This window comes from Scyliorhinus torazame, chromosome 7 (assembly GCF_047496885.1).
Source record: "Scyliorhinus torazame isolate Kashiwa2021f chromosome 7, sScyTor2.1, whole genome shotgun sequence".
Taxonomy (NCBI): Eukaryota; Metazoa; Chordata; class Chondrichthyes; order Carcharhiniformes; family Scyliorhinidae; genus Scyliorhinus; species Scyliorhinus torazame.
This window is the reverse complement of record NC_092713.1, coordinates 289,943,840-289,959,487: the sequence shown is the minus strand read 5'-3', so window position 1 is coordinate 289,959,487 and position 15,648 is coordinate 289,943,840. Positions and strand designations below refer to the sequence as shown.

The 15,648-nt window shown below is 43.0% G+C and overlaps 1 protein-coding gene across 3 annotated transcripts in view; it reads left to right on the top strand.

Moving 5' to 3' along the window:
* hmgxb3 (HMG box domain containing 3) overlaps nt 1-15,648 on the top strand; it is a 105,392-nt gene that overhangs the window by 1,401 nt on the left and 88,343 nt on the right. For all 3 annotated transcript variants that reach the window (XM_072512591.1, XM_072512588.1, XM_072512589.1), the window contains exon 2: nt 12,429-12,579. In XM_072512591.1, the coding sequence (XP_072368692.1) occupies nt 12,431-12,579 (149 nt within the window). In that variant the 5' untranslated portion in view covers nt 12,429-12,430. The remainder of the gene's footprint in view (nt 1-12,428; nt 12,580-15,648) is intronic.

Sequence of the window (15,648 nt, the reverse complement as noted above, 5' to 3'; positions counted from 1 at the left end):
AAAATATATATATATATATATATATTTATTAAGAATTTTAAAACAATTTTTCACCCTTACAAACAACCCCCCCCCATAACAAAAAGAAAGAAAGCTCACATAGCAAGACATGAACATGGTAAATCGATTTGACACAGAGCTTTGTACATTGGATTCCTCCCGTACATGTCAGTTTTCCGGCTCATTCATGTATTTTCATGCTCGAATGCCCCCCAAATAAACCCCCCTTCCCGAAAGATATCCCCCCCTGGGTTGCCTGCAACAAAGACTTGCTCCAGACTCCCCAAAGCCATTTCATTATCGACAAATTACAAGTCAGGAGTGTGATGGAATACTCTCCATTGGACTGGATGAGTGTAGCTCCAAGAACACTCCCGACCATTCAAGAAGTTTGACACCAACATGAGAAATGATGAATAGAATGGGACCAGAAATGCATGTAGCATTCAAAACAAAACAAATAGAAATATATAAGTTCAATCAGCTAGCCATTACAAAGACATTGCTACAGGGTGACATAGGACCTGCATGTTGAAGGGTACATGGCATTTAGGAAGGGCAGAAAGTTAGGAAAATGTGGAGGAGTGGCTCTTAATTAATTATGGTATTAGCACATTAGAGATGGATGACCCAAGTTCAGGAAACCAGAATGTAGAAGCAGTTTGGATTGAGATGAAAAATGAGAAAAGGCAGTCACTTGTGGTGGTGTTTTAAGGCAGAGTCATCATGGTTTTGTTAAAGGAAAGTCATGTCTTATGAGTTTGTTGGAGTTCTTTGAACGAGTTGTGTGCGGAAAAGGGAGAACCAGTCAGTGTACTGTACTTCGATTTCCAGGAGGCATTTGATACGGTCCACATTAAATGTTATTGTGGAAAATAAAAACTCATGGTGTAGAGGTAACATTTTGATATGGATAGAAGGTTGGCTCGCTAACAAACAATGGGGTAGCCATAAATAGTTTTTTTTTTGTGTTGGTGGGATGTACTGAGTGGTGTGACACAGGGCTTGTGCCTCAACCTTTGCAATTGACATAAATGACTTGGATGAAGGGACAGATGAGACGGTTGCTAAATTTGCTGGTGACAAAGCTAGAAACAGAAATTAAGAGCAGGAGGCGGCCACTTAGCCCTTGGCATCTGCTCCGCCATTCATTATGATCTAGCGAATACAATTCTAACTGACTCAATTTCTCCTCGTACATCAGGCCCGTCATCTCTGGTAAACCTCTCTCTCTATAGCAAGAACATCCTTCTTCAGATAAGGAGATCAAAACTGCACACAACATTCCAGCTGTGGCCTCACTAAGGCCTTGTATAATTGCAGTAGAACACCCCTGCTCCTGTACTCAAATTTTTTTGCTATGAAGGGCAACATACCATTTGTCTTCTTCACCGTCTGCTGTGCCTGCATGCTTATGTTCAGTAGATGGTGTATGAGGCCACCCAGGTCTCGTTGCACATTTCCCCTCTCCTAATTAATGGCCATTCAGCTAATAATCTGCCTTCCTGTTTTTGTGACCAGAAGTGGATAACCTCATTTATCCAAATTATACTGTATCTGTTCTTCGTTTGCCCACTCACTCAACTTGTCCAAATCACACTGAAAGATCTCTGCATCCTGCTCACAGCTAACCCTACCACCCAGCTTTGTGTCATCTGCAAATTTGGAGGTATAGGAAAGGGTAGGTAAGAAAGTAAATTGTGAAGAGGGCAGATGGTTACAAAGTTACATGGATAGGTTAAATGAGTGAGCAAAGCTCTGGTAAATGTGGGCAAATATGAAATAGTCTACTTTTAAAAGATTATTTCAACGATGAAAAATTGCAGAGCTCTGAGATTCAGAGTGACCTGGGGCTGCTTCATAAAAGGCTAGTATGCAGGTACAGCAAGTAATTAGGAAAACTAGTAGAATGTTATTGTTCATTGTGAGGGGAATTGATTCCAAAAAAAGGGAGGTTCTGCTTCTGCACAGGGCACTGATGAGACCACGTCTGGAGTACCGTGTACTCCTTATTTAAGGAAAGGTACAAATGTGTTAGAAGCAGTTCAGAGAAGGCTTACTGGACCAATACCAGAAATGGGTGGGTTCTCTTAAGAGGAAAGGTTAGGCTTGTATCCACTGGAGTTTAGAAGAGTAAGAGGTAATGTGATTGAAACCTTTTACAGAGTGGATGTGGAGAGGTTGTTACCTTGTGGAGAATCTAGAAAGGGGTCATGGTTTATAATAATAATAATCTTTATTATTGTCACAAGTAGTCTTACAATAACACTGCAATGAAGTTACTGTGAAAAGCCCGTAGACGCCACATTCCAGTGCCTGTTTGGATACACTGAGGGAGAATTTAGAATGTCGAATTCACCTAACAGCACGTTTTTAGGGACTTGTGGGAGGAAACCGGAGCTCCCGGAAGAAACCCATGCAGACACGAAGAGAATGTTCAGACTCGGCACAGACAGTGACCCAAGCCGGGAATTGAACCTGGGACCCTGGTGCTGTGAAGCAAAGTGCGAACCACTGTGCTACTGTGCCACACTGTTCTGGGAGTAATGCTGAATATCATTACTCTCGACCGAATAACAACTTGTATTGTGCCTTTAGTGTAATGAAACAACCTACAGTTTTTGGTGGTGAAACACTTTGCAGAGTCCTCAGGCCTCTGCAGGAGGCAAGAAAAATGCCTACAGCATAATATCCAGAAACGTTACTCAGACTTCATGAACAGATTATCCTTTAAGAACATTTTGTGATTGACTATTGTGCTGTTTCATATGCATGGTGCTTAATTCTTTAAACACCGTAACCTGAAATATTGGTTAATTATAACCAGCAAAAGAAGGTGTGGGACATGCAACACAAATTCAGTTTCTTCCTTTATATACTGAAGGGTTGCTAATTTGAAGTCCTCAGAATATGAACGAAGGGGTTAGGGAAAAGGTTTGTCAGTGTGTTGGAATCCCTGGATTCAAACTTTGACTCGAATTGAAAAGGTAAATTGAGAAAGCAAACTCACCTCCTAGTTTCTATGGAAACTGACGAGCTGAGATTGGAAATTCTGGGAGACAGAAACTAGTGAAAAGGACACAGTCATCAGAATTCCGATGATGATCACAATGACACAACGCAGGCAGGCTGGCAAAGAGAAGGTAGATTTAGAACAAGCAAAAATACAGCTGCTGCATCTGTTTCCGATAACTCGTGGATCTGTGCCATCCAGACCAAGTTGAGGAGTTCTGCAGACATGGGAGAAGTACATGCCTGTGGAACTCTCGTTGGTTGTAGACTGCTGTCAGCTGGCGATCAGGCTGAATCCGAAAAAAAGAAGAGCTGAAACTCTTCATGAGGAAGTCAAGAGTTTTGAACAACACAAGTTAAACATGAATTAGCAGGCAAATTTTAGTTTATTATAAACTATAAATTACACATTAAAAAACAGGTACAACGGGGATTTAACGAATTGGCTCTGCAGTCCAGTTTATTATATTCAACTAAAATTTGCCTGCTAATTCATGTTTAACTTGTGTTGATGCTGGGTTTTAGAGTACAGGCCATTACCCAAGATATTAATTAGTGTTTGGTACTTAGTCACAAGGTTGTGCATAAGTTCTGAATCAGAGATTTCAGCACAAAGTATATGGACTGATGCATTAGCACAGTACTGAAGAACCTTCTACTGTCAGAGGTGATGCCTTTTTGATGAGATCTTAAACTAGGGCCAGTCTCCCCATTCAGATTGGTTTAAAAGATCCCATGTCACTAAATATAGAGGCATTGGGAAGTTTTCAGTGGAGTTCTGACTAAAATTTATCTCTGTCAGTTACCTGGAAGATGATTATCTGTGGATTGTATTAGTCACCTGAAATGCCAGAAAGAGACAGGAGTGTGTCTGTTGATGCATTTGGCATATTGTGCCTCAGTGTCATAATGTATGTACATTAATTCTTGGCTTGACTAGGCTTTCTGTCAAATCCCTTTGACTGTGTCTTTCTCCCGGTCACTTAGCGGGCATCCTAGATGCCCACAGGTTCAAAGTGGTGTGCTGGCATTCATGCCACTCATTTTTAGACTAATCGATGCATGAACTGTTATATAAAAACATAGAAAATAGATGCAGGAGGAAGCTACTCGGTCCTTTGAGCCTGCTCTGCCATTCATTATGACCATGGTTGATCAATCCAACTCAACAACCTAATCCTACTTTTCCCCCGTATCCTTTGAACCCCTTTGCCCTAAGTGCTATATCTAACTGCTTCTTGAAACCATACAATGTTTTGGCCCCAACTACTTCCCGTGGTAATGAATTCCATAGGCCGACCACTCTGGGTGAAGAACTTTCTCCTCATCTCTGTCCTAAAGTCTACCTCGTATCCTCAGATTGTGACCCCTGGTTCTGGACCCCTACCATGGGAACAACCTTCCTGCATCTACCCTGTCTAGTACTGTTAGAATTTTATAGGTTTTTATGAGATCCCCTTCTGAACACCAGCAAATACAATCATAACTGATTCAGTCTCTCCTCAAACGTCAGTCCCACCATCCCAGGAATCAGTCTGGTCAACCTTTGCTGCACTCCCAATCAAACAATCAAGGCGATGTATAATTGCAGCAAGACGTCCCTGCTTCTGTACTCTAATCCTGAGAGGAAGGTACCATTTGCCTTCTTTACCGCTTGCTGTACCTGCATGCTTATCTTCAGTGACTGGTGTACGAGGATACCCAGGTCTCGTTGCACATTCCCCTCTCCTAATTTGTGGCCATTCAGAAAATGGCCTGCCTTCTCGTTTTTGCTACGAAAGTGGATAACCTCGCATTTCTCCAAATTATACTGCATCTGCCATTCATTTGCCCACTCACTCAACTTGTCCAAATCAAGCTGAAGGATCTCTGCGTCCTCACAGCTCATCTCCAACTCAACTTTGTGTCACCTGCAAATTTGGAGATGTTACATTTTGTTCCCTCATCTAAATCATTAATATATATTGTGAATAGCTGAGGCCCTGGCACTGATCCCTGCGGTACCCCACCAGTCACTGCCTGCCAATTTGAAAACGACCTGTTAATTCCTACTCTGTTTCCTGTCTGCCAACTAATTTTCTATTCATCTCAATACGCTACCTCTAATCCCGTGCGCTTCAATTTTACACTAATCTCTTATGTGTCAAAGTCTTCTGAAAGTCCAAATAAGCCACATCCACTGGCTCCCCCTCATTGATTTGTCTAGCATGATTGTTCCCCTTCATAAATCTGACTGATCCTGCCACTATTTTCTAAGTGCTCTGCTATAAAATCATTGATAATGAATTCCTGAATTTTCCCAACTTTGACATCTGGCTTACTGGTCTATAATTCCCTATTTACTCTCTACCTGCTTTTTTAAATAGTGGAGTTATGTTCGCTGCCCTCCACTCTGTAGGAACTGTTCCAGAGTCTATAGAATCCTGGAAGATGACCATCAATGCATCCATTATTTCTAGCACCATTTCCTTAAGTACTATGGGTTGGAAATTATCAGGCCCTGGGGATTTATCAGTCTTCAATCCCATCAATTTCCCCAACACCATTTCTCTACTAATATTGATCTCCTTTAGTTACTCCCTCTCACTAAACCCTGCGTTCCAAAACATTTCTGGTATCTGATTTGTGTCCTCATTTGTGAAGACAGAACCAAAGTATGTGTTTAGTTGCTCAGTCATTTCTTTGTCCCCTATTGTACATTCCCCTGTTTCTGACTAAGGGATCTATATTTGTCTTCACCAATCTTTTTCTCTTCATCTGTCTAAAAACATTTGCAGTCAATTTTTATGTTCCCTGCAAAATTACTCTCGTACTATATTTTCCCCTTTTTAATCAATCTCTTAGTCTTCCTTTGCGGAGAGCGGGGCATCATCTCTTCAGCCATGTATTCATCCGATATATCCTATTTCTACTCTCACTGCACATGGTACTGGTAGTAATCCTTTGAGCTCTCAACTTTCTTCCTAACTCCCTACATTTTGCTTTTAGGACCATATCCCTTTTTTGCCTATGTTGTTTGTTTTATTCAAAATATTTTTATTCTCCTTTTTCACATTTTCATCATAATTACATCAAATAACTAACAATAACGGCGAATACAATGGCAATCCCCTCACCCCACCACCCTCAAACAGTTCCCAACATTTTGAATACAAAACACCAATCATCATTAATTTATACAAAACCTCCCCAACCCTCCCTAATGTTCGATGCCATCCAATTTGTGAAAATGTATGATGAACAAGGCCCACGAGTTGTAGAACCCTTCCATCCTCCCCCTCAATTTGAACTTTACTTTCTCTAATGTTAAGAACTCCAGCAGGTCCCGCCCACCACACCGAGGCACAGGGCGGAGAAGCCGACCAACACCCCAACAGAATCCGCCTTTGGGCAATTAGCGTGGCTAAGACATCTGCCTCCGCAGCCGCTTTCAACCCCAGACGATTTAACACCTCGAATATGGTTCCTAGGGAACCTGATTCGAGTCTCACAAGCATCACCCTTGAGATTACCCTGAAGACCTCCCTCCAATACCCCTCCAGTTTTGGGCAGGACCGAAGCATGTGAACATGATTTGCGCCCCCCCCCCCCCCCCCCCCCCCCACAGCGTTCACAAACATCCTCCACCGCCTCAAAATTGTCGTCTCATCTTCGCCCTTGTGACATGTGCCCTATGCACCACCTTCAATTGTCTCAGCCCCAACCTCACACACAAAGTTGAGGCATTCACCTTCCGAAGCACCTCACACCACAGCCCCTCCTCCATGCCCTCTCTCAACTCTTCCTCCCACTTTGCCTTAATCCCATCCAGTGACACCTTACCTTCTCCCAGAATAACCCCATAAATCGCCGACATCACCCCTTTCTCCAATTCCCCCACCGTCAATATCTCTTCCAACAGTGTGGGGGCCAGTGCAATCGGAAAGCTCTGTACCACCTTCCTGGCAAAATTTTGGACCTGCATATATCTAAACATCTGCCCCAACCCATATTTGTTGTTTTTTTTAAATGTATTTTATCCAAAACTTATATGAAAAGTTACAACACATAAACAATTTGGGAAATAAACTTCCCAACACACAATATAGTTGTACAAATTCCCTCCCCCCGCGATGAAAAACTCCACAAACTTGGTCAAGAACACTCCCCACGTTGCCTCAAAACCTTTCACTGAACCCCTTAACTCATATTAGATCTTTTCCAGACAAACAAAGTCATGTAAGTCACCCAGCAAGGCCGCTATCCTTGGTGGCGTTGTTGACTGGCACTCCAATAAGATTCATAGCCTGGCAATCAGAGAGGCGAAGGCCACAACATCAGCCTTCCTCCCCTCCATCAGCTCCGGCTTCTCCGATATCCCAAATATCGCAACCAAATGGTCCAACTCCTCCTCCTCCCGCTATCCTTGCTAGCATCGCGAACACTCCTGCCCAGAATCACTCCAACTTTTTACAGCCCCAGAACATATGTGCGTGGTCCCCGCTCACACTTTTCACACTCCTCTGCCACCCCCTGAAAGAACCCACTCATTCTTGCATGCGTCATGTGTACCTTGTGTACAACCGTAGGACTGTATCAAGCTCATTCTTGTGCACGAGGAGGTGGCATTTACCCTTCGTAGCTCCTCACTCCTTCCTCCCCAATTTATCTCCCCACCCAGCAGCCCCTTCCACTTCTTAATCTTCACCACCCTGCTCTCCCAGATAATTGTATATGTCTCCGATCCTGCCCCCCATTTCCATATCCGGAAGCAACAGTTGTTCCATCAGGGTGTACCTCGGCAACTTGGGGAACTCTTTCCAAACCTTCCGCGTGAATTTCCTTACCTGCAGGTACCTAAACTCACTTCCTCTCAGGAGCTCTACCCTCTCCTTCAATTCATCTATACTGGTAAACCCTTCCTCCAAATACAAATCCCTCACCTTAACCAGTCGCACTTCTCCCCGCTTCTTACACGTGCCATCTATCCCCCCCGGCTCAAAACCGTGATTTTCACACAACGGCGTTAACACCGATCCTCTATCCGAAAGCACCTCGGCTGGTTCCAGATCTTCACCGAGGACTGCACCACCAGGCTCCCTGAGTATCTGCTCGGTGCCATTGACAATGCTACTGTCACCATAACCCTTAAGCTAGACCCCATGCAGGATTCAAGCTCCATCCTAGCCCATTCTACCTCTCCTTCCCACCATCACCTCAGCTTCTCCACGTTCGCCGCCCAACAGTTAATGAAGCAGGTTCGGCAACGCCAACCCTCCCTACTGCCGCTGTATCAGGGCCCTCTTAACCCTTGGCACCTTCCCTGCCCATACAAAGTCCGAAATAGTTATGTCCAGTTTCCGAAAGAAGGCCTTCGGTATAAAGATCGGGAGTGCCTGGAATGTGAACAGGAACCTTGCAGAATGTTCATCTTCACCACTTGGACTCTCCCTGCCAAAGTCAGGTGCAACATATCCCACCTCTTGAGATCCTCCCTAGCCTCTTCCACCTGTTTTGTTAAATTCCATTTGTGAAGCATCGCCAATTCCCTCGCTATCCGAATCCCCAGGTATCTAAACCTGTCTCCAGCCACCTTTAATGGCGTCCCCCTAAATTGGGCGTCGACCCAACTCATTCACCAGGAACACTTTGCTTTTCCCTATATTTAACTTGTATCCCGAGAACAGGTGCACCCATGCCACAAACTTCGGTCCAGACCCAAACCTTTCGCAGGACCTCAAGCAGGTACCGCCACTCCACTCGGTTAATGCCTTCTCCGTGTCCATGGACACCACAACCACCAGTACCTGAGCTCCTGATGGGGTCATAATCACATTTAACAGCCTCCTTGTTTTACGAGAAAGCTGCCTGCCCTTCACGAAGCCTGTTTGGTCTTCTGCAACCACCCCCGGGACTCAACCTTCCATCCTTCCCGCCACCAAATTAGCCAGCACTTTCATGTCTGTATTTAACAGTAATATGGGCCTATATGACCCACGTTCCAAAGGGTCCTTCCACTTTTTTGGTATTAATGCACTAACATTCGACTTGGCTTCTCTCCGTATTCGTACTGCACCTCTCTTGCCCTACGCAGCTGACCTACTGCCCTCCCTGTTGTCAGCCTATCAAATTGCCCCTGTAATATTTTCCTCTTCGCCAATCCTTCCGTGGTGGGCACGCTCGAGTACTCTGTATCTACCTCCACTATCTCATTCATTAGCCATTCATATTCCTCCCTCCTTTTCCTATCCGCATGAGCCTTGATTGATACCTCTGTTGTTTGTACCAATGTGTACCACGACCACTAGCTATTCACCCACCCACTCCAGAATGTACTGCAACCACTCTTGAGTCATCCTTGACCCTAGCACCAGGGAGGCAACACACCATCCTGGAGGCTAGTTTCGGCCACAGAAACATCTATCTGTTCCCCTTACAATCAAATCTACTATAACTATTGCGTTCCCGCACTTTTTACTCCTCCCCTCTGCAACCGAACCAACCATGATGCAACTAATTTAGCTGTTGCTGCTTTCCCCTGAGAGGTCATTCCCCTCAGCAGTATCCAAAGCGGTTTATCTATTTTGCAGGGGAATGACCACAGGAGATTCCTGCACTGCCTGCTTAGCTCTCTTGCTCTGCCTGTGGTCACCCATTCCCTTCCTGCCTGCGGACTCTGAGCCTGCGATGTGACTACCTCTCTATACGTGGTATACATCTCCAGCTGCCGCTCCAGCTCCGAAACTTGGGTTTCCAGGAGCTGTAGCTGAAGACACTTCCTGCACAAATGCTGCTCTCGCACACTGGAAATGTTCCCAGCTTTCCACATGGAGCAAGAGGAGCTAACCAAGTCTTTGCGCTCTGCTACCATGACAGATCCCTTTAAATTAAACCTTAGGAAGATGCTTGAAGTTAGATTAAATCCAATTCCCTATGGCCCATCTTTCCTTGTCCTTGTTACTGCTCATTATAGCCCCTACAGTTTATAAACCTCAACGTATTTTCAACTCTAAGTGGTAAAAGTTGTAAAGACTTACTGACCTTCCCACTATTTACTAATCAGCTCTCCCCCTTGTAGCCTCAGCTGCAGCAGGGCAAGGACGCTCTCTGAAGATTTAAAAGTTACAAAGCAAGGAGAAAAAGCAAAGAACTTCCCACTCTGGTTCAAATTCCCAAGTTTAAAACTCACTTTGGCTGTGCCTCACTCCTCATGTGGCCTCTCCCACTGCTCGTGCGCAAAGCTCACAGTTGCATTTTGTATGATAATGGTTAGCAAAGGGAATGTCAAATGGGTAATGGGTAAATTATATTTTAATTGTTTCCCCAATGTGTTTAGTCAGATAAGTCGATGGGTTGGTGTGTGTTGGAGGCAGGGAGCAGAGTGGAAGAGTGGTAAATGCCAGGGGATTGTTGTCTTCATTTATTCAGCAGATGGGACTAGACATAATCCTTACCAAACTTGTCCAAAGTATCATTATATGAAAAATATTGGGGCTTCAGTTGCTACCTTGCCATGGTAGTATAGCACCTTTTACTGAGCCCAAGACTTAACACTGTTACAGCAATATGCTGACTTTGGAAATCATTTTCAAATTAAGCTTTATTTTGAAAATGTGATGCTTCATACAATAGAGTTTTACTTCTGGAAACCTGACTTACGCACTGATATTCCATATTCAAACTATTTCACCCCTAGTTTGTCGAGTAACTAGAAAGATTTCTGCCTTCACACTGCTTTTAGCCCTGAGGCGTTCATGGAAAAATGGAAAATAGGAGCAGAAAGAGGCCATTTGGCTCTTCGAGCCTTCTCCGTCATTCATTAATGTCATGGCTGATCATCCAACTCATTGGGCCTGATCCCGCCTCCCCTTCGCCTAAAGTGCTATACCTAACTGCTTCTTAAACATACAATGTTCTGGCCTCAACTGCTTCCTGTAGTAATGAATTTCTCAGGCTGACGACTCTGGGTGAAAACATTCCACCTCATCTCTGCCCTAAATGGTCTACCCTGTATCCTCAGTCTGTGATCCCTGACTCTGGGCATCCCCACCATCGGGAACATTCTTCTGACATCTACCCTGCCCAGTCCTGTTAAAATCTTGTAGGTTTCTAAGAGATTCCCACCTAATGTTTCTGATTCTTAATATTCATCCCCGGTTCAAACACTCCACCACCGACGAACAGTGGCAGCCATGTGTATCATCCATAAGATGCACTGCAATAACTCACCAAGGTTCCTTGGACAGCACCTTCCAAACCCTTGACCGCTACCATCTAGAAGGACAAGTGCAGCAGATACCTGGGAACCGCACCACCTGGAGGTTCCCCTCAAAGTCACTCACCACCCTGACTTGGAAATATATCGTCGCTCCTTCACTGTCATTGGGGCAACATCCTGGAACCCTCCCTAGCAGTACAGCACAGTACCTACATGTCAAAGACTACAGCAGTTCAAGAAGGCAACTTACTACCACCTTCTGAAGGGCAACTAGGGATGAGCAATAAACGCTGGCCTAACCAGTGACGCCCACATTCTGTAAATGAATAATGAAAAATGATAGGTGGCTGATCAAAAATATGCTATCTCTCCAGACACTTATAGTTCCTTGTTGATTAGTCCTGGAGCTGATATCAGATAAGGGACTTTAGAAGTTTGTAAACCAGAACTGAGTAAATCACATTAAATTTGAAACGTCTCCCATCAGGAATTCTTGAAGTTCTTTCCTTTTTGTTTTAAATAATGAGACACTGAACTTACAGCCTCTCATTTTTTTTCTATTGAGTGATAAATATAACCTATGTTTATCTGAAAGTAATTTCTTTGGTTTAAAAACACGTAAGTTCTGATCCTAATTGTTCAACATTACATTCGTAGTTTGCCTCTTTTATTTCAACTTGATTGTGGCCAATTTTGAAAAGTATGCTCCACTGCATCTGTGTGCAGTTTTGGGCTTCACAATTAAGAAATAATATACTCTCATTGGAGATGGAGCAGCAAAAGTTCATTAAATTGGTCCTTGGGATGAGGAGGTTTCCTATGATGAGAGGTTGAGAGAGAAATTGTATTCTCTGGAGTTGAGAAGAATGAGAGGCCATCTCCTCAATGTACGAAATTCTAAAGGGGCTTTTAGGACAGAAGCTGAGAGATTGTTTCCTCTGGTCGGGGAATCTAAAACACAGGCAGTCTCAGGATAAAGGGCCATGGGTTGGGAATCTTTGGAATTCTCAATCCAAGGGGATTGTGGGTGCTCTATTGCTGAATACATTTAAGGCTGAGACAGACAGATTTTTGGTGTCTTGGGGAATTCAGGGATACGGTAGGGCAGGCTCAATGAGCCTTGTGGTCTACTGCTGCTTCTATTTCCTGTATGTACTGAATAGGTTACATTTTACTTTATGGCAGATAGTTTTTAATGCTTTGTATTCTCTACCTTAAGGAATGGATGCCCCATATGATGGAGCAGAGATAACACTGGTGACAGAAGAAATCGAAGGCTGTTACAGCTGTACAAAAAACTTTACACCCGTAAAGAAAAAAAAATGGAAAGAGCAAAGTGAGGATGGAAGTAAAAAAGGCAAAAAGCCCAGGTAAATAACAATCCTTTATGATGCAGAAGGTATGATTCATCTGAAAGATTCACATTTGATCCAGCGTTGGTGTCTTTGTCATTCCATTTGTGCAATTAATGGATTAAATCTGTTGATCAGAAGCAATCTTGGAGCAGATATTCAATGATGTGATCATCTGGGTGGTTAGGATTCTTTGCAGTCTTGCTACTTTGATTAACTTTATCATGTGAAAGTTTTTCTCCTCCATTTCATTATTACCATGTAACAGTCCCTTAAATCAACAATTTTCATTGCTTTAACACTGTCCATGCTGTAATTTTGATTGATGCGGAAATCATTTTAATCCGATAAACCTAAACAAAATTACTGGTTGGGCCAGAACTAGGATATTATCTAGCTTTTGATGTCCTACCTTCAGGGGGATGTCAGTGCTATGGAGAGGCTAATGAAAAGATATATTATGAATGTATTAGGGATGCAATGCTCAGGTTATTAGGAGAGAATTAGATGACTTAGTCCTCTCTTCACTGGAACCAAGTAAGGTGGGAGATCTGATGAGTTCTTCAAAAGTATGAGGAATTTTGATGAGGTAAATAGCGTAACAGAGGGCATAAATGCAAGTATTGTTAGTAACAAAATTAGAGATTAGGAGAATTTTATTTTTATCCACATTGTTGTTACAACATCAAATGCTTCAGAAACTAGTGGGAATGGCATCCATGATAACCTCAAAGTGAAGTTAATATATATTTTAAAATAGAAAAATAATAGGAAAGGCCGAAGGCCAAATATATTTGAAAATAGGAAAATAATGGGAAAGGGCCAAACAATGGAAGTGATTGAATAGCTCTTTCAGAGTGCTAGCAAAGATGTGCTAAACTGAATGCCTAAAACAATGCTTCTCCGGAAGTCACAGATTTAATCTTTAGTCATGATATTGTCAGACTGTTCAAAGGTACTTGCGTATGGTGTTCCCAAATTTGGTCTGACCTTACAAAGCAATGGGAAATATCTGTGCATTCCACTTGGATGACCACTGATGTGATCAGTGTTACAATCTGAATTGATGTTATAACTGGTCAGGAAAACCCCAGAATGTAACCCGGACTCAAAAGACAGGAACTTTTTTATTAATTTTTAATAAAACGTGGAGAAACAAAGTCACAGGACTGCTAATTAGTTTCAACAACAAGATTTTTTAAAATTAAACATGAAAAAGTTTGATTATAATACAATACTCCTTTGCTCCCCCTTAGGTTAACAATTACACACCGGTTTTGGGATAAACACAGATTACAAAGTACATCTTAATCTACAGTGTCTCATTAACACAAAATCCTTTCGAAGCACAAGATGACTGTGGGTAAATGCATTCTCCACTCTGAACCCCAAGTGAATGTTTGTGGAACTCTCTTCAGAATCCCCCCAGAGAATATCACATGTGCGTTTCCAAACTCCACTTCCAAATATACACTAAAATCGTCTCTCATAATCATGCTTTCCCTTAGCAATTTGCATTCTAAAGTCTAGTCCAGGTTTTTTAAATGACTCAGTTAATCCAAGCTTCTGCTCCACTTTTATCAGCAAATCCAGTCCAGGATTTTACACCACCCCTTTTCAGGTTTCCTTTGTCTTAACTGCTTTAAGACAAACTGAGATCGAGCCACTGATTTCCATAGTTATTTCAACTTATGTTTCACAGGCTGTAGTAAATAATCACTTCAGATATCTTTCTAACGTCTCAGCCTTGTCCTCTGCTTTGCCTGTCTTTACTCAACATTGCTCTGTTCTAGTATCTTTAACCTCGGGCTTCTTGGAAACTTTTCTTCATTTCTCTAGTTTCCTTAACTAGCTGCTCTTCAGATCTCTGCACTTGTTTTCTTAACCATCACTCCATGTTATGGCCTTTCTTCCAGCAGAAAGATGTTCCCTCTCTACCCTTCTCAACCAACTGCTCCTAGCAGAGCTGCGAGAGCTACATTCTCTCTCTCACTTCTGATCTCCAACTGCAATCAAATAAGCAAACTAAAACTTAAAAGTTTCTCCACCTTATTTATGCTTGATGCTGTAGCCCTGTCTAAGCACACTAGAAACACAGTTGGAACTTAACCAACCCCCATACATACAAACACACTTTGTCCAGCATGGGTTTGCCCTTCCAGGCATGGAAACATTAAACACACTTTATTTTGAATCTTTATCAATGCAAATCTCATTCCCTTAAAGCTATCTTTGTTTTCCTAACACCAGTCTGGTATATATTCTATAGTATTAAATTGGAACACTTCATACAGTTTAAAAACAGAAATTAAGTTCTTTTATCTTTTAATAAAAATACTTTCTGAATCTGATCACGTTAAACTGCTTAATTGTACAGTAGATTGATTATTCTTTGAAATTGTCATGCCTTACTTTATAGAAGTTATCATCTGTGCCGTTCCCAGCACATTGCAGAGAAATATGAAGTGATGCATTTTGGGAAGAAGATTAAGGAAAGGAAATAGAAGACAAAACTTTAAAATGATAGAGGACCCAGGAGATCTCGTGATTCAGATATGCAAATTTTTAGATTGGAACGACAACCTGATGGGCTGTAAGCAAAAGAGCACATGTGATCCTAGCAATATAAAATATAACAGTAGCGAGGCAATGCTGATCCTATACAAGTCACTTAGGCTACTGTTTAAATATCTCATTTTAGACTTGGTGGGAGGGGATGGTATATCTTGGCGGAGGGAGCCACCCGCGCTAGCTAACTAAAGTCGGCTAGTGATCGGAGGTGAGGTGAGAGGAGGGCTGCGGACATTGGAGCCTGGTTAGCAGGTTTTGATGGGCCTACGAGGCGAGCGAGGGGGGGAAGGGAGTGATGTTGGGAGATGTTTTTTTCGAGAGAAAATGTAGGGGGGATTTTGGGGAGGGGGGGAAGGGGTTCGATGTTAATAATGGATAGGGGCGGGTCAGGCTCATGGGGCAGGGCCCGGTGGTATGATGATGGTGAATAGGAAGGGTGGGGGAGGGGGGGGGTGGGGGGGGGGGGGCGGGTGAGAGACCCCCAGTTAGGATAGTCACGTGGAAGGTGAGGAGGTT